Here is a 19,130-nt window from a genome sequence, read left to right on the forward strand (position 1 = left end):
TTCATTGCAAAATAAAAAAATAAAATAAAAAATAAAAAAACAAAAGTAGACAAGGATTAAACAAGACATGCAGCCAAAAGTTATGGATCCTGTTATGCTGCACATAGACATGGCCTTTGCAGGAACAAATCTGTTGTGGGTTCACATCTTTTCTTTTCCTATTTTCATTGCAAAATAAAAATAATAAAATGAAAGTAGACATAGTTTAAACAAGATATGCAGCCAAAAGTAACGGATCCCGATATGCTGCAATATAGACATGTATGAAAAAATTAGGCAGGTTTCACACCTAATAATATTTACGGCAGATTTAAAACAAGCAGGTCTATATATTAAATTCCCATATACAGCCACAATTCAAACTTAAAGATTATTTCCAGGCTCAAGGAAAGACAAGATCTATCATCATCATCTAACCCTTGTCCCATCTATATGGGGCTGGATACATGAAACCTTTTCCACCATTCTGTTCTGTTAAATACACTTTTTGGGTAATAATGTAACAAAAAGAGAGCTTAGTCAAGCAACAGTTTACTTGGTAAGAAACAATTTAATTAGGTAACAATCTGTTTGATAAAAAACCTGTCAGGATTTTATAAACTTACCTGGCTGTTAAAATGGCCATCTGGGTTATGAAAGTTATACTGGATTTTTTTGGAATTTTACATATCTAGGGGCTCCCATACCCATAAAAGAGACCAGGTCATGGGTGCAATGAAGGTTCAAAATATTGGTATCCAAATGCAAATCAGCATATTAAAAAAAAAAATCTATAGGAAAGCCAAATTTAAGAGGCATATCAGGATGCATATGGGATACAGTTGGGAACGAGAAAAAATTGAAACACATGAACAAAATTAGGAAATAGTTGTAAATGTTATAAGCACATAATCTAATTATAAAGTTTTCTTTTTACAATATGAGAAAAGTATCACAACAAGGGATAGATTGATAAGGATGTTGCCGATAGAATTAGAGCAGAATGGGCTAAACGGAGGGCTGCATCGGAGTCTTATGTGATAGGCAAATAACACAAACAGTTGTAAGGCCAGGCCAGCTATGCTGTATGGAGAAGAGTGTTGGGCAGTGAAGAAACAACATTCCAAAAAACAAAGTGTGGGAGAAATGCATATGTTCAGATGGATAACTGGAAAAACAAGAAATGATAGGGCTATAAGCGAAGACATCTGAAGGAACCTAGGAGTAGCTCCAATAGGTGATAAAATGAGAGTAGACTAAGATGGTTTTGTCATATGCATAGAACACCATTGGCCACACCCATAAGAAGTGATTTGTTGCAAGTTGAAGGGGCTAGAAGGGCAAGGCGTAGACCAGAAAGGTCATGGATCGAAGTAGAAATAAATGATTTATGCACTTCCTAATTTAACAAAGGATATGACATTAAACGGAATGAAATGGCAAAGCAGGATTTATGCAGCCAACCCCATACAATTCAGATAAGGCTTGAATGATGATGACGCTGATGATAAATAAGGTATAACAAATATAGAAAAATATTCTATTTTTTCAAGTCAAAGGAGTTACAATGCTTTTATGAGTAATTTGATTTTTTATAGATATAAGACAGATTAATTTGTTTTCTTATAATTTATCTTGAAGAAGTATAATGTATTTCATTGAAAAGTGTAAGGCTGTGTACATTAGCCCACATAAAACAAGGAGCTCAAACTGGGAACTCAAAAACGGACCAAAAAGCATTATGTCAGAGCTATCTATATTGTTCAACTTTTTTAAATTAAAGAAATCAGAGTAAGCGATTTCCCTGAATCCTTTGCATACAGCTAGCCATGATCAAGATGTTCCTACTGCTTTCCTAAGAGGTGTTTCTGGGTATAGCTTTAGTTCTCAAAGCCAATACATTCAGTTTTTTTTTCTCAAATCAATCGCATAACAGCAAAAGGAAATTCTCCCCAAGGTGCCTTCCTCTCTTGCTAAAACCCCTGATCTACGAGTGAGAAAAAACTAATAAAATAAAGGATGAGAAGATTCACCATACTCCAAAAATGTCCAAAATATATGCCTAAAGGATAGAACAGATAAAAGCATGACCTTCCAGCGTGCTGTGTAGCGAGCGATAGGCACTTCCCAAGAATTTCTGTACAGAGCATAAATGTAACCTTGATGGGAATATAATTATTTTCCTATAAGTACCTATTATCGTTGTCAATTAATACATTAGTAGTTGCCAAATAACAATATTAAATTTCTTTGTTTATCATTATCTGCATCCTTACCAGTAGCCTTTGTACTTAAGACATGATTGTGGTGTGGTCACACTATTGGTCATGTGGTTGTCTAACATTTGATAACATGCCAAAATCAATTTTATACATCATCAGAACACATATTTTTAGTTGGATATAAATTTAGGAAATGATTGATCAAAAAATAAATTTTAGAAACAATAAGTTGACGATGGCTTAAACTTGTCTCATCATGCTGAAGTTTTGACCAAATAGGCATTCAAGTTGGACCCATAATAATAGTATTTAAAAATGGTATCAACATGTAATAGATAGCAAGCCATACGTTTGCAGAACCACAAATACGTACTGTTACGCTACACCAAGTATGCTTCTTATAATGATTATCAACTTTTAGGAAGCCCAAAATCCAAAACAGTTAAGGCTCAACATTTTTCATAAAGGAACCATGAAGAAGGAAGAAAGCAAAAGCCTACTGCGACAATGCACAACCAAATTAGGTATCTTTCTACCCTTTCTTCCCTTATTCTTCCCCACCCCCTTCTCTTCTTATTTAGAGTTGTTGATATGGTTTGCATCATATAAATATTTTGACTTTATTGCCTTGTATTGGCTTAAAGAAGGTGATAAAAAGCAATATATTAGTGATATGGTCGGACATCATCAATATGTCAGGATTGATAATCTAGTCTCATACCTAAGACTAAAAGAGCACCAAAACATATCAATAGAACCTTGGGCGGAATAATCTGATTACCTAGTAAGATCTTGTCCTTTAGACAACTTTCAGCATTAATCCTAACCCAACTAACACATCAACCTAAGGTTCCAAATTCTAAACACACACACACACACACACATATAGAAACGTTATTTTTATTTGGGTAAATTTCTGAAACCTCCCTTTTAGTTTTTGACTGTTGCTGAAACCTCCCCTGAAGTTTTAGTAATTGTAATCACCTCCCAACTATTAAGGCTGGTTTCTACAGAAAAAATAATACAAATTTTATAAAGAACAGAAAAAGAGAGAACTTAAAGTTGCAGCTTTACCTTTGACTGATTAATATAAAGGGAAATTTTGAAAAACAAATCAATTTCAGAAAAGAGATTGGAAGGGTTTGGGCTAGTGATTTATATCAAGAGAAAATTTGGAAAATAAACATTTTGATCAAAAGTAACCCCATGGATATTTTGGACATTTTCATGCCTCTTTTTAGAGGATTCTAACAAAAGGGGTATACATGGAACTATGTCAGAAAGTTCAAGGGGGGTTTCAACAACAACTAGAAACTTCAGGGAAGACTTTAGCGATTTACCCTTTTTATTTTTTGTGCACACCTAGAAACATGCAAATGCATATGTTGTATAAGCAAATATTACATGCACATCTTTTCACCATACACAAACATATACATATCAAAATAATATAGCCGCAATCATAAACAGAAAAAATAAATAAGAATAACAAATCAGATTGGATTGCATCAGGTTACCCTCAGGTAACCTGTTGGCTTTTCCAACCCTAATCCTAAACCTAACCCAATTTTGAATTGGGTCAGGTTGTGTACAACCTAAACTGCATCACAACAAAAAAATCCCAGTTTTGGCAATGAAAGACCTTGCAAAAATCATTTCAATATAGATGATCACTTGTAAGAAAACATGCTTTCCCTTCTCTACTTTATTTTTTAAGAGCAGTGATAGGGTGACAGGGAGGTTTTCCCTCCTCTACTGACAAAGCACGGTACCATGTGACAAGGCAAAACTTTTCTACGTAGACATACCTATTACTTGAGTGCTTTTCTAATTAAAAAGGTAATAATAAGAAGACAAATATCATCAAGGGAATAAGAGAACAGAAAAGGAAACGTGATTATTTTGGTATCTAATTACCTATCCATCTTTTCTCCTCTAATCTAAGAAAAAGATTATGGTGCATTGTAATGTAGTTTTCCTTCTTTCTTTTTTTTTTTTGTTATGTCTTTTCAGGGACCGGTGTCAAGTTTGCTCTGAAATCATTCATGGGTATCCATAACTAACTCAGTATCATTACCCTAATCTTGTATTACCTGCACAGGCTGATGGAATTGAAAATTTTTTTATTTTGTTTTGCACAAGATGATCAACAGTTGTGGGCAAGCTTTGGAATGCCGAGGTGCAGTAACTGGATGAAGACTAGTCGATTGAAATTGGAGTCATCAGTGATGTCCATTCACCTCCAGCAATATATATTGTAAGGATTTAGGAAGGAAAAGAAAGACATAGAGATGCTACCTCTTCAACTAATTTATTGTCACTTCAATAAATAATTAACCACCATTTCAAGAAGACCAGGGAAGAATAAGGGGGTTCGAGGAAGAAGAAATGGAAAGAAGAGATCTCTGATTAGATGTTCCCTTTATCGAAAATAAGAAAGATATTTTACATTTTCAATATTAAAAGCAGTATCTTTAGAATCAGCTGCAGATTTACCACTTGCTACAAATCATATTTAAATTGAAATTTATGTTCTTAGAGCAAATAAACATGTCATCCCATTATTATTTATTTTTTAAAATAAATGCCTTGTCACTCTCAATCTCTCTCAAACATGCAAACACACATTCACAAAAAGAGAAAGGGAGATGAAAACATAGGCTTATGTAAACAAAAACAAATAGGTTTCTAAGTTTAAAAAGAAGAAGGAATAGACGAAGTTATCTGAATATATATAGAAATAAACAGGTTTGCTGATAACTCTTAACAGAAAAAGAACAGTAAGGAGTGAGCTTTTTCTGCTGACAGGGTTCCAATTCCGGCCTTTGTAACTCAGTGGAATCCATTTCTGTATTGAGTTCCAGGGTTATTTACTTATTCTTATTCACAGACTCATTTCCTAGTACAAATGCAAATTTATTCATTACAGATAAAAAACCAGAATAAAAAGTAAACAAAAAAGAATAAATATATATAACCTTTTCTGTGCGGCAGTTAGGATCACAACTGTGGTTGATGAAACGCCCCAAATTTCCCTTAGCACATGCATCTATGACCTGAACGTAATAGAAATAAAAAAATGAAGGTTTAGAAAACATCTTTGATCATAATTAGCAAAATAATAACAACAATAACAAAAATAGTAACAACAAAACAAGGAAACAATCAGATTGTACCATCATAATGGACAAGATTTGCATTTTGGGGTATTTTCCATTGTAAGGGAATGATTTGTGGATGTACAAAAATGAACTGAAGAGGTTTAAATGAATAACCAGGGGCATGGATATTACAATTTAATGGGTGCAAAGAATGTCCAACAGCAAGGCTGACTCTTCGAAAAAACAGGGGGTTGGGAGGAATCAAATGTTTTGGGCTCAGATGTAAAGCAAAAGCATTTTAGTATTGAAGATAAGTTGTTTTATCTTCAATTTCAATTTGTATAATTTGTAATTCACTTTTTAATCCTTTAGGCTATGTTTGGTTTGAAAGAAAATGAAGGGAAACATGTTCAAGGTTTGAACAAAAAAAAAAATCTTAGTTCTTACACCAAAACATTGAAAAAAAAATCTTACAAAAAAAATAAACAAAACAAAATGAGAATAAAAGTAGGATAGGCCACATATTGAACAGCACATCTTCCAAAAAAGAGACAGCAACATCTGCTATTTTTGCATCCCATCTTAATGCAACAAGTTTTAAAATATGGATCACAAGTGATCTCGTTCAATAGAGTAGGCAAATTTAATATGTGAACCCCAATCGGGAAAAGGGTCAGGATGTAGTAGGCACATTAGGTAAGCACAATGAGTGAGCACATAATAGCTGTGTGACACATGTCCCAGTTAATGTGCCTTTCATCCAAATGCTTGTCCTGTTAGACAGAAATTATCCATTATTTAATTATCTTTGTCAAAATAATTAAAAATAAAAACAATGAAAAAAGAAAACGTAAATGAGTCCCAACTCCCAACATTATTTGTCCCAGTCAATGTGCTTCATACTCTCTTCAGATATTTGCAGAGACTGATATACTTAGGATGGAAATGAATTCTAACTAAACAGAAGGAACCTAAAAGTTTGAAGATGCTGTGAAATCCAGTGAATGTGAAACTGATGATGGAAAATATCTCTGGTACAGATGGACATGTCTCTATAAAAATATAGGTTTCAGATGTTTCAAGGCAGCTATTTAGGGAATGATTGCCAGAAAACTTCTACCAAGATAGAGGTAAGAACTGCTCTTTCTTCCAAGGCCAATTCATCTTATTTAATGGCCATTTAATAACAACTGAAGTATCTGAATTTAATGACTTATTGCTTTGTCTTTTAGTGGATAAAATAATAATGCAATAAAATATTTAGTGGTAATAGCAATCAATTAGCATGCTATTAAGCCAATAAGGAACACATGACCTACTTAATGGCTTGCTCACCAAAAACACAACACCGAGTCGTACAGTTCAGCCACTTCAGTCATTATCAAATGGCCCCTTACATTCATAAAATTTTAATTTAAATAGAAGACTGTCTTTCCCTAAAACATGCATCATTAACATTTGGATTCCAATGCTCCCTAAGAGCATTACTGGGAATGGGGACAACCAGTCATCCACCTAAGAACATCTCCAATGTAATTTGTTTTCTTCTTTTCTATCAAAGCTTGGGTTTTGGATGTAATCTGGTTGATGGAGGGAACCTCTCCCATTACTGCTTCCCCTTTTTCTTATCTCTAATGAAATATATCTTCATCTTTCAAAAAATAATAAAATAAGACTACTCTCTTTTCTTTTCATATTGTTCACACTGATGTTCAGGGACCAGATTTTATTTGTTCTATTGGTGGCTATTATTATTTCATTTTATGATCAGAACCAAAAATGAAGTTCCAAGTATTATTAAAAACTTCTATAGTATGGTCAAAAATCAATTTGATCATAAATTGATATGATTGGTGGGAATGGTTTGCCAAGAGACTCCTGAGGAGCCAGTTCATGATGATAAGGAACTGTCTCGTGACTCAGGGCTGGATGGTCCCATTTCTCTCTTTTCATTTCCAACAGGTAAAACTAATCTCAACTTTTCAAGATAGTAAAGAATACACCCCTTACAAGAATTTCATCATTTTTGGTAGATAATATAAATCTCATTTGTGTAAAATAAGAAGTTGCAAAATAAGGATCAGAAGAAATCCACCTAATGAAATGTCAATCCAATAAAGGATACATGCAAAAGTAAATGTGATCCTAATCATCGAAAAATATCAAAAACATTGACCTCTGAATCCGGACTCTGTGATTTGGGGCTATAGAGATCTCCTCAACAAAATCAAATGGCTAACAAGAAATATGACAGTTAGAGTCCAGTGGGTACGCAGATCAGCAAACTTGATGGCCGACTCACTTGCTAAACAGGGGGTCTCTCGGGATTCTTTACTTTGGGCTACCTTGTAATTATGTTCTTCTGATTTTGTAATGCTGTGATCAATCTTAAAGAAAAGGTCGCATTTCGTGCCTCTCCTTGGGTTGCCTGTAACTCTTATTTACTGGGTTAATAAAATGTTTAATCATTTATCAAAAAAAATCTTACCATCATGTGCCATTGAAGATTGAACCATTATATCCATCTTATGCATGTCCCTAAACTTTTTTATCAGTAAAAATGCGGTTAATTTCACATCATATTCTGTGCACATCTATTTGGTATTTTACACAAGACATTAATAACTCTCGAAGGTAGATGGTATGCATGTCCCTAAACTCTTGACATCCAGGTCTAGTTCATGATGAGAGAACAAATATCCCCTACATTTTCTGGGAAGCAGTTTTGACTTGGGTTTGAAAATTCTTCTATTTCTTCCTTCCATATCCCAAAAGACAGCAAAAGGGTGTTTTTATTTCTCAAAGGTGATGAATTTATAATTTCTGCATTAGGGACTTAGAAGACAGAGAACTTAGTTATAGGGCACATATGTGGCAGAGTCAAACTGTGAGAAAACAAAATCTAACTGAGGTACTTCTGCATGAGTATCCAAGGAAATACAGCAGCTTCTTGACTGGGAAATGATGGACCCTAATCCCTCCGAGGGAAGGGTCCTAAAGAATGATAAGCAGGGAGGATCTAGTGGCAGAGGGTTTTATGGTGTTGCTTGCTGCTAAGGCATTGTAGGGTTGTTTTTTATTTATGCTGTAGTTCGGCGAATGGAGTATCAGGCAGGATAATGGTCTGCTAAACCTGGGTGCTTCCTGGATTGGCTTAACAGGGTAGTTTCTTTGCCTAGCTGATCCTTTCTCTATGTTTGGTCCTGCCTAGATTCTGGACTGATATACTTCTAAACCATTCTTGAACCCAGTCCAAACTCACCAAAGCACTAGTTTACTGGTTCAATCAGCATTTTAATTGCTAAAACCGGGACACAGAAGGCTCACTGGGTCACCAATTTACTGGTTTAACTGTCCAATCCAATTTGACTATGACAATGCTGCATCTTCTCTACTCCCTTTCTTATCTTCACTGCATTTTTTATCAATATCCACTGAATTTTATTTTGCTCTAAAAATCAAAATATTTCAGCTTAACCACCTTTATCTTAAAGATAACCACAAGCATATCAATCAAAAAGGATACATAAGCATTCAAATTTCTTTTTGCAAGGGAATAAACTAAATTAGAGTAGCAAACAAAAAAGATTAATCCAAAAATGCAAGAAGAGAAAACTCAAACTAAATAAAAGTAGAGAAGGCCAAACCTCACTGCCATTCAATGTCATGAAGTAAAAATGTTTTTGACCCATAGAAGCATACTCTCTCTGTCTTGCTTCAAAAGCATGCAAATCAAGCACCTAGTTGGACAACAAATTAGAAAATATTAGGATAAATTTTATATTAGAAATGGATACCTAAACTGATAAGAAGAAAAATATGATTATAACTAGGGCTGTCAATGGAATTTGAAAGTCTGATACCAGAGGATATTAGTTTAGAAGGTTCAATGGAGCAAGAGGACAAAATAGAAATTATATTTGATCAATAAGACCGTTTGAGAAAATCGTTAATTTGGAGAAAGTGATTGATGTGGAGGTCCAAAGTAAGCAAGTGCTGGGATTTTTTTTTTTACTAGGTAGGGAGGAGTTTGCAAGAAAAGCTTTCTCAGAGCTGGAGCCTAGAAAGGAGGAAGATGCTTTCAAAGAAATTGAAGAGGGAGTAGAGTATGAAGAGGAGTGAATGGATGTTAGCTATGGATTTTCATGGTCCATTTGATCGTTGGAGCAACAGTATTGTGGTCTGCTAAGGCAAGTTGTTGAAGTGAGTGGGTGCTCATTTAATTGTTGTTGGAGATGAAGGGGGTTAGGTGGATGGCTTTTAGCAGCACTTATTTTAGACCGGAACCACACCAATAAGCACTAATGTGTGTTTGGTAAAAAAAGCCAAATAAGTGATTATTCCAGAAAATAAAAGGGTTTTTCAATATACCCACAGTATCCCTGGGCGAAAAGAATAGATTTTTCTCTTCATTCCATGATTTCTCTCCTCACTTCACCATCTCCTGAAGCACAGTGGCAGTAGAGGAACAACCTTCCAATCCAAAACTAACAAGAAGCTTGATCCATGTTAATTTCTCCGTTCTTCCTCTTTTTTTTTCAAGTGTGTCACTCTCAAATGAGGGTTAAACTCTTCATTTTTAATGAATAACACCTATGGGAAAAGAAGCTCACCAAATGCACAATATTAAAAAAGTGCTTATTGACAAAATAAGCACTTGAAAGAGCACCTAACCAAACATTTACAAGTGCTTATTGGGAATAAGGACTCGTGCATTAAGAACTTATTTCAATAATAAGCACTCCCAAACGAGGGCTAAGTGGGGGTCTCCGATTGTCTTTGTTTTTTGTTTTATTTTTTACTCTAGGTGATTTATTATCGCCTTGTATTTTTTTCTTCTTTTTTCTCATTGAATTTCCTTTTGTTATTAAAAAAAAAGTCTGATACCTGACCTGAGATTCAAACCAATTATTTTAGATTTGGAAAACCTACTTACATAAATGGATTGGATTCTTTTTTTTTTTTTGATAATTAATGGATTAGATTCAAATTTTGAAATTTGCATCTGTTTAATAGCCAGATAAGATGTGGACCCAACCTCATTTCATCCGATTAAGATCATACTCTAATTAAAATATATAAACACATGCATAAACAATATAATCATTTAACGTTTACAATTGATGAATTAGTTATTTCATATTTATATAAATTTATTCTATATGTGTAAGTTGAAGACTGATTACTTTATCTGCATTTTCCACCATTCTTTATTTCAAAAAAGGTGACAAGGACTCGGATTAAATCCAAAAGCTGATAGAATCCAAAACCCCTAAATCCAATCGGTCCAAATCTGACCCTTTTTGGATAAATAACTGAATTTTTTATTAGGAGATATCAGAAAATATTATAGTACAATACAAACACCCTAGGGTGTTGTAGTGATTATTACCCTGTCTCTAAGTAGATATACAAATTATGAGCAAGCTCAATATAGTTGAATTCTAAAAGCCACTTGCTTTGCTAAGTTATCAGCCACCCCATTTGCAGAACATTAAACACATGTAGCTTATAATTCATGTTCCTTAACAACCAATTGATTGGTTTAACCCAGTTACAACCTTGGACTAACCTTCTATAATTATATTTAGCCAAATCTTACACGACTACAGACATAGTTATAACTTTTTTAAAATTTATTAGTATGTGAACAGAGGAAAGAATGTAGACCGGTAGATACAGTCTACCCCAAATTTCCTACATCAGGTTCCCCTTGGAAGTTGGAACCTCACCCTAAATATTTCAATTCAATTTACCCCTTTCATGCTAAGCCATCAGCCATACTAGCAGAGAAACATTCAGTTTCTTTGCTAATGATTCGATTTCCCTTAAGATATATCAGTGCTAGTTAAAACATCTTTTTTATTGGAAACAGTAACTTCATTAAATATATTTCAAAGTACAACTGTCCACCCCAAGAATAAGGTGTTGACCCAAGTTATACTAATTATCAAGGTTTAAGACCGGACACAACCATTTTGGGGACCGATTCCTGGGCCAAACGGTCTGGCCATCCAGTTCGAACAGGCGGCCCGTTCTGATTTAAAAATTAAAAACAAAATATGGACAAAACCATCATCTGAGTCGACAGTTTGACTGCCGGGTCAGCGGTAATGAAGTAGGGCTGGAACAAAATATCAGAAGACAAATGAGAGAGAGAGAGAGAGAGAGAGAGAAAGAGAGAGAGTAGAAAGGGTAGAGAAAGAGAAAAGAGAGAGAAATCCCAAGGAATCACTCCAACTCCAAGGGGTCCAAGAATCACTCTAGGGTTTGTAGGAATCACCCCATACAGAAAAAGAGCTCTAAAGAAATCTTCATTCATTCATTCATTAGTTTCAAAAGGAAGAGAATGCATCTACTTATAGAGTGACTTGTGTGGCCCGGAATACTGTTCACCAAAATGCCACTCCTTGTCTTGTGGTACACAATAGCGTTTTATCTACTAATGCAAATAAATTGAAAATTGAAAGACAATCCCTACTAAACTAGAGGAACAAGATGTTATAGCCCAGGCCTACAGAGGACTAGTTAAAATGACAATAACACCCATACTGTCTAAATATATAGAAATACAGAAAATTTCTGAAAATTCCAAATTTGATTCTTCAGCTCCAGCATTAAGTGGGTTGTTGGCCAAATCAACAGTTTTTGGCCCAAGAGCGGTTTTGGGGAGAAATGGAACCAGTTTCCTGACTAGTTCCCAGGTCAACTGGACCAGATGGTCCGACCATCTGGTCTGGTCCAGTTTTCAAAACCATGCTAATTATAACACTTCCCAAAATATGTTCTCCCTTACAGCCCTTGTTTTGCTAAAGTAACCGCTAGCCCGTTAGTTGACCTTGTCCACTTGAAACAGATACCAATCCCCTTCGTTACACTGTCGGTGTTTCCATGATCCCAAGCAACCTGACTACATCAAACCAATTAGCAACTAGAGTCCCCTTTAATCTTAATTTGATGCAACCCCAACTGTTTGGCGTATCCTACACCTTGAAGTAACCCATCACCTCCGCTCTCAATGAATCTCCCTCTCCAATTGGTCCCGAAAACAACAACTAATGCACATAGACAAATTTAAAATATTGTGAGGTCTCAGTCATCAATAGTAATGGACCAATACCAATAAGCCTTGCAAGTCCCAGACGGGTAAGAGCTAGCAATATAAATTGATTTTCATGTATTCCATAGAGAAGACTTCATTCAGCAAAGAGTTTCCTTTTTCCAGTTCATTGTTTAATAGCAATTATAAACCAGAAACTAAAGGATGAAGAAAGAATCTCCATAACGGCTTGGTTTAACTGACTTACTTAAGAGGATAGTTTAAACACAAATAACATAAATCTTACACAAATCAACATAAAATAACTAATTCAACTGTATTAGAGTTCACTAACTCAGTTGTCTTAAAGTTCTTACACTACCATTTGCTCTGTTCTTCCCGTTTTAGCATTCTTTTTTTTAGCTTTCTGGTTTTAAGTATTACATAAACACTAAAGATAAAAGTGAGCACCTTAACAACTGTGCAATTACCTCTCCTACATATTCTATAAGAAATTGCCCCTGATAAACATTTTCCAGCAACTGAAGCCCATATCCTTTTTTGCCACAGCGAAACCACTTAAATTTCGCATACTTTTGTTTCTGGAACTGCAAACATCAAATGTAACGTTAACCATTTAGGCAAAAAAATAAGGAATTAAGAAAGAAAAAGTAATAGTAATGATGATGATGATGATGATGATGATATAAACAATAGTAATAGTAATAACATCACTGATAATGGAGTAATAACAGCTAAAGGACCTGTTGATTTGAACACTGGTCTCCACATGGGCAGGTCCCTTGAACACATTCAATGTTGAGCATCCGGTTCAAACATTCATCTCCACAACCCAAATTACCATCTGGAGGTGGCTTGCAGTGGCAAACCATTATCTAATTGAAAATAAATAAAGCTAAGATATTAGAATGTAAGGTGAAAATTAATAATATATGATTAATGGGTATGATGTAGCTTTTGCTTAAAGGTAACTAGATCAAAATAGAAAGTACACACATAGAGAGGAAAAAAAGCAGCAAGGTCCAAAAGGAAATTTAAAAAAAAAAAAAAAAGACAGGATGAGATCAACTCGGGCTGACCACTCTTTTCTACCTTTTTGAATAGTAGATTAAAAAAAGCATTCAGAAGAAAAAAGAAGAGCATAGAAGATGATAGGGCATTGTCAGATGATGGCTCCTGAGGTTTCACTTCCAGGCTAACAGTAGGAGTTAACTCCTCAAATCCAAACATTCCCTCTTAATGTTACCTAGAGAAGGGGACGCAACTGAAGAACTGTCATAGTTACTAATCATTTTCTCAAGCAATTTCACCTGTCGACAAAAGTCTTTCTATGCTTTCCTTTTGTTCACCTTTCTGAAACTTCTTGCAAGGGGCATCCCCAGGCAAGCCACCCCCAAGTCAAGAGAAAGCATCCAAGAAATGACTCAGTATTTGGGTTTTCTATGCATTAATTCACATACCCATTTTGGCAATTGCACCATTCTCACACAACACTTACATTAGAGTTCTTTCATATTAAGTTTACCATGTTCTTTAGTCAACAACCCAGATCCACCCCTAAATTGGCAAAACAGGATTCATGTAGCCAACCCCATATAGTTGGAACAAGCCTTAGATGATGATGATGATGATGAACCAATTTCTTGAAATATTATCCCCCTCCTCCTCACCTTTATCAAGCAAACACTTCACCTAAAAGCTACTCTCCTCAGTTGACCTTCAAATTTGTGAGCCTTTCAAAAAAAATTTACTAAAGATAGTAAGGAAAAAATAAGAAATATTCAAGGCACAATGTGGTTCAATAGAAGAACTCCTTAAAAAGATCCTTGGTACCATTCATTCTTGGTTGGCTGCAACAGATCTCTTTAGAGATGTTCCCCATCAGAACTATTTTCTTCCTGCTATTTTGTTTTTGTAATAGTTAGCAGGAAACCTGCATCACTTTTATTTATGCATAGTGGCCCACTGTACATGCCTATACTTGTACATCCTTTAATGTTTGAAGAAATGGATATAATACCTTTACCTTTTACTCAAAAAAAAATAGAAAAGATTGTAACTTTTCTACTCCTCCAACCCAACTATTTAAATAGAAAATGATAATAATGGCACAAACATTTCCCCTCCGAACCCTCCAACCCCTTAAAAGGTCCACACTGTCCACTTTAGTGATAATGGGACACCTTATCTAATTCTTCTCTTGTTAAGAAAGAAATCTCCTGCTACTCCATTAATTAGAATCGAATGATGACAAGACTTCAAACATTGCATGACCCATTTTCTCCATCTTGTCTTAAAACCCAATCATCTTCATAACCATCTCTAAAAATGGACAATCCACCATACTGTAGGCCTTTTCTAAGTCTAATTTGCATAACTATCCTTTTTCTCCCTCCTCATGAAGTCCTCTACACACCAATTGTCTATCACAATTTCTTCCATAATTTGCCTTCAACAAAAGTCCCTTAAAACTGAGAAATGATGGATGGCAAGACATCTCCAAGCCTAAGTGAGAAGACTTTAGATATTATTTTATAATGCTGCCTACCAAGCTAATGGGTCTAAATTCTTTAGGGTGCACTGCTTTGCTATTCTCTAGTGTCAATGCCACAAAAGCCACATTTGCACCCACACAAATGACGAATAATACCAAAAAAAAGAACAAGAAAAAACTATAAAGACCTCCATCATAACATCCTTTATGACCTCCAAACAATCCTAGTAGATTTTTTTTATCAGTAGCTCAAGAAAAGGAAATCATTAAACTGATTGATGCTGGAATCCTGGCTAGGGCTACACGAGCTTCTCCTTGGAGGTCTATCCATGCTATTCTTCCTTCCTTTTTGGCTTATATCAGGTATGACCTTTATTCTGGCAATTGAGTGAAATTTTGGGAACACGAATGGGTGGGGATGTATGCTTGAAGGAGCAATTCCCCTCTTTGTACTTCCTTTCTTCCTTTAAAGATGAGTCGATGTCCCCTTTTCTGGCTCCCTCAGAATCAGATTCTGGCTTTGATTGGGACATGGATTTTAGAAAGGGCTTCAGGGATTCTGAAGTCCTTTCTGTTTTGACTCTAATTCAGATCTTGGGTGGGGTGGTTTTGGAACCAGGGCGAGGGGATAGCAAGATTTGGACTCTAACTTCCTCTGGCATGTTCTCTTGTGCCTCATTTTTCGAAGCCTTAGTGCAGCCTTAGCCTGGGGAATAATTTTCCAGTCCTCGAAGTATGGGGTAAACTGATTCCTCCTAGGATTGGGCTTTTTGCTGGGAAGCCTTGGGAAGGTGTAACACTTGTGACTTGCTCCAAAGAAAAAGACCCAATTGGTGCTTGTCTCCTAACTGGTTTGTAAGGCTAATGGTGAAAACTGCTATCACTTATTAATATCCTGCCCTTTTGTTCCAGATATTTGGACTTGGTTTCTCTCTTTGCTTGATTGCAGGTGGAACCCCCCCCCCCGAGTTTACAAAGACTCTACGGAAGTGTGTTAGGATGCTATTTGCTGGACTGTTTGGGAAGAAAGGAACTCAAGAACATTCTCTGATAAGGAAAGGATTAAGGAAGCCATTGAGGCAGTCACTACTAGAATGGCACAGTGGGCGCAGTCTCTAGAATCGTTTGAAGGTATCTCCACCAATATGATCAGAAGAAATTGGAACGAGGTGGCAGATTCAGCCCCTGCAAAGACCAAGATTACTCCCCTTTTGTCTCCACCAGCCCCTGGGTTTGTCAAACTGAACGTTGATGGTAGTAGTGAAGGTAATCTGGGGCCAGCGGGCATAGGTGGAGCCTTTAGAGATGCAGAAGGAAAAGTCATTGCTCTATATTCTGGTCCTATTGGTATTGGTGACTCACTCCAGGCTGAGATCTTGGCTGTGATGGAAGGTATGAAGAAGGCTAAGGAATTGAACTGTCGCAAACTTATTGTTGAAGGGGATTCAAAGCTAGTTATTGGCTGGCTGCAAAAAGAAGATAGTGGTCTATGGAAGTTTGCTAATGAAAAAAGACTGTTTAATCAGTTAGCACAAGATTTGGAAATTCAGATAAAGTGGGTAAAGAGAGACAACTCATATGCAGATACTCTTGCTAAGCAAGGGGAGGGAAGGGATCAAATATTTTGGGCAATATTCTAATTTGTTTGTCCTTTTCCCTATGGGAGGGTTAAGATGGCTTACCTCCCCCCTTCTATTTCGTACTACTCTCTGTCATCTCTAATGAAAATTCTCTGTTATTCAACAAAAAAAAAAAATTAAGACCTTCATATTGTTCTCAGCCGTTTTAAGATTGATGATTTTTTCGAGCTTGGGGGGCGATAGCTGCCTCATCTTCTAGAAGATAGATTGCAACAGCTATAGCCCCCCAATCTAACAATCCTAGTAGATTGCCATTGAAAAAACATCTGGACCAAGAGCTTTAACCCTTGGCATTGAGAAAATTGCAATTTTTATTTCTTCCAACTCTAAGGGCTTCTCTAAATTCTCAATCATTTTACTATTCAATCTAGGTCATTCAAGACCATTCACTTCAATACATTGCAAGGGAAGGCTTCCATATAATGCTTTAAAGTGCACAACAAATGAACTAGTAATTAACACTCAAAAAACAAAAGCATATGCCATAGCAACCTCCACTTGTTGAGTAATATCCACCTCATCCACCATCAACCTTAATACAAAATTCTTCTTATTCCTACCATTGGCCAATGAGTGAAAGTATTTTATGTTCCCAACTCCTTCTTTGGTCCACTTACATCTTGATTGTTTTGTTTTTTGAAAGGTAATATTTTGTATTATATTAAAAGACGGAGAGTTTTCCCCGAAATAATTACATGATGAACTCCCTTTATATGTGTATGATGTTTACAAAAAAGTATTATACTACAAATTCATTATCCCACAGAATGCTATTCCAATAATCACTTCACACCTGAAATGAAACTCCAAAAAACTCTTTGTTGATACAAGCCCACATAATAACAAGCCTTTCCACCTTCCCAGTTAATGCATTAAACTACAATTTCTTCCCTTCAAAGATCCTGCTGTTTCACCCCCGCTATAAAGACCAACAGATTGCTCCAGGGGTTAAAAGGCATAAAATCCTTTCCACTTACATGTTGACTTTTGCCTCCAACTATTTTCCTCCTTTTTCGCCAACAACTCAAATTCCTTTTTAACTCCCATCTTTGACTCCTTTCCTCCATCACACATCCTGATGCCTCTTTTTCACCCAAATGTTTCTTTCCTCAATTGATAGGTCCAAATATCTCTTTATTCCACTCTTCAATTTCCTTTTGAAATTACTCAATTTCTTCCAGAATTTAAATCCCTTTCATCACGTGTCATCCAATCATTCCACCAAGACTCCACATTGCCTTCAAAGAAGGATGTCTCAGCCACATATTATCAAGGAAGGACTGCAGGAGAGATGCTTTGCTTATTCAGAATGCTCATTCAGGTGGACCCCTAGAGCTGCAAAAAGTTATGAAAATGCTTTAGCCAGCAACTGAGTCACTAAGGAAAACCCTTAGTTTCTGGTGTTCTTTGTCAAGGTTTTTGTATTTAGAATTGTTCTTCTGGATCCTTAAGGATGTAATCAGCATGTTGCTGGTTGCTATGATCTCCTGCATTTCTAGTTTTACTTGAGATGTATGGAGTAGGTCCAAATTTTTTAAAGCAATATAACTTTCTGTTGTTTACCAAAAGAATGATACCATCTGTTGTACTGGAGCCAAGTAAATCACATATGGAACCATGGATCAAAGAATAGCCCCAAATTAACAACCGGGATAGTTGGCCAGAACCAAATCACATCCCTTGTAGAAGGGCAAGAGCAAGAAATCGTTATCAGAAAAAGGGCAAGCCAGAGAATGAAAGAACTCTAGGAACAAGCGCCTGGATAGAAGAGGAAAAGATTTAACAAACTCATAAGCTGCTTCGCACATTTCACAGTTTTGCATCCGCCTTCTGTTAAGGTGGTCAACTGTTAGCACCTTATCAAGGTATGCCAGCTACGCTAAATGCTTCCACCCTGGGAGGAAAACATTTACCCAAATAAATCCTGACTCAAACAACCGTCAGGACTCCATCGAAGGCCTTTCAGAACATCTTACAAAGAACTTCCATTTTGGACCCTCTTTCCAAGAGATCTCATCACTCTGGCCTGACTAGATAAGAACATCCCAAGCTTCTGAAAAAAGAAGGCAGTGTTCCATCATTTCTCTACTCAAAAAGGGTCCATCAGATCAGTCAGTTCACCCATTTTGTTTGCATTGGATGTTTCCTGCTTTGTTTCTTCTCTTTCCGAAGCCCCCCTATTAGGTTGTATAGGGATCCATCAGTGTGTCGCCAGCTGTATTACACCCAAGCTCTTGTATTTAGGTATAACAGAAGGAGAAGAAATATTAATGGGTTTATCAAGTGAATCCATAAAGAGACGAGCAAGGAGATGTTATAAAACAGCTAAAAGGTTTCCTTCAATTATGAATTTGATAATTACTCGAGAAATGCCACCAAGCTTCAAGGTTAACCAAAAAAAATGCCACCAAACTTCAGTAGTTTATCCAGCTAACAAATAATCTTTCCCATCTATTCCATTTTCAAGTTTTTCACCAGGTCAGTTCTCTCTCTTCCTTGGTTCCAATCCCCTTTGGGGATCCCCTTGTGAAATGTAATTCATATCCAATTCTACACTATGATACCTGGATACTTGTACAAGGAAACCATATCATTTCAGATAATCAATTTTAGTGTAAATTCAATATCTGACAC

The 19,130-nt window shown here is 36.0% G+C and overlaps 1 protein-coding gene across 6 annotated transcripts in view; it reads right to left on the reverse strand.

Annotated features, from left to right (window-relative positions):
* Positions 1–19,130, reverse strand: part of LOC148851851 (uncharacterized) — a 61,181-nt gene that overhangs the window by 31,128 nt on the left and 10,923 nt on the right. For all 6 annotated transcript variants that reach the window (XM_088942399.1, XM_088942400.1, XM_088942398.1 and 3 more), the window contains 4 exons: positions 13,106–13,237; positions 12,833–12,949; positions 8,950–9,042; positions 5,180–5,257 (listed from right to left, as the gene is read on the reverse strand). In XM_088942399.1, the coding sequence (XP_088798525.1) occupies positions 5,180–5,257; positions 8,950–9,042; positions 12,833–12,949; positions 13,106–13,237 (420 nt within the window). The remainder of the gene's footprint in view (positions 1–5,179; positions 5,258–8,949; positions 9,043–12,832; positions 12,950–13,105; positions 13,238–19,130) is intronic.

Source organism: Nelumbo lutea, chromosome 5 (genome assembly GCF_056320005.1).
Source record: "Nelumbo lutea isolate HS-2025 chromosome 5, American lotus-T2T, whole genome shotgun sequence".
Classification (NCBI taxonomy): domain Eukaryota; kingdom Viridiplantae; phylum Streptophyta; class Magnoliopsida; order Proteales; family Nelumbonaceae; genus Nelumbo; species Nelumbo lutea.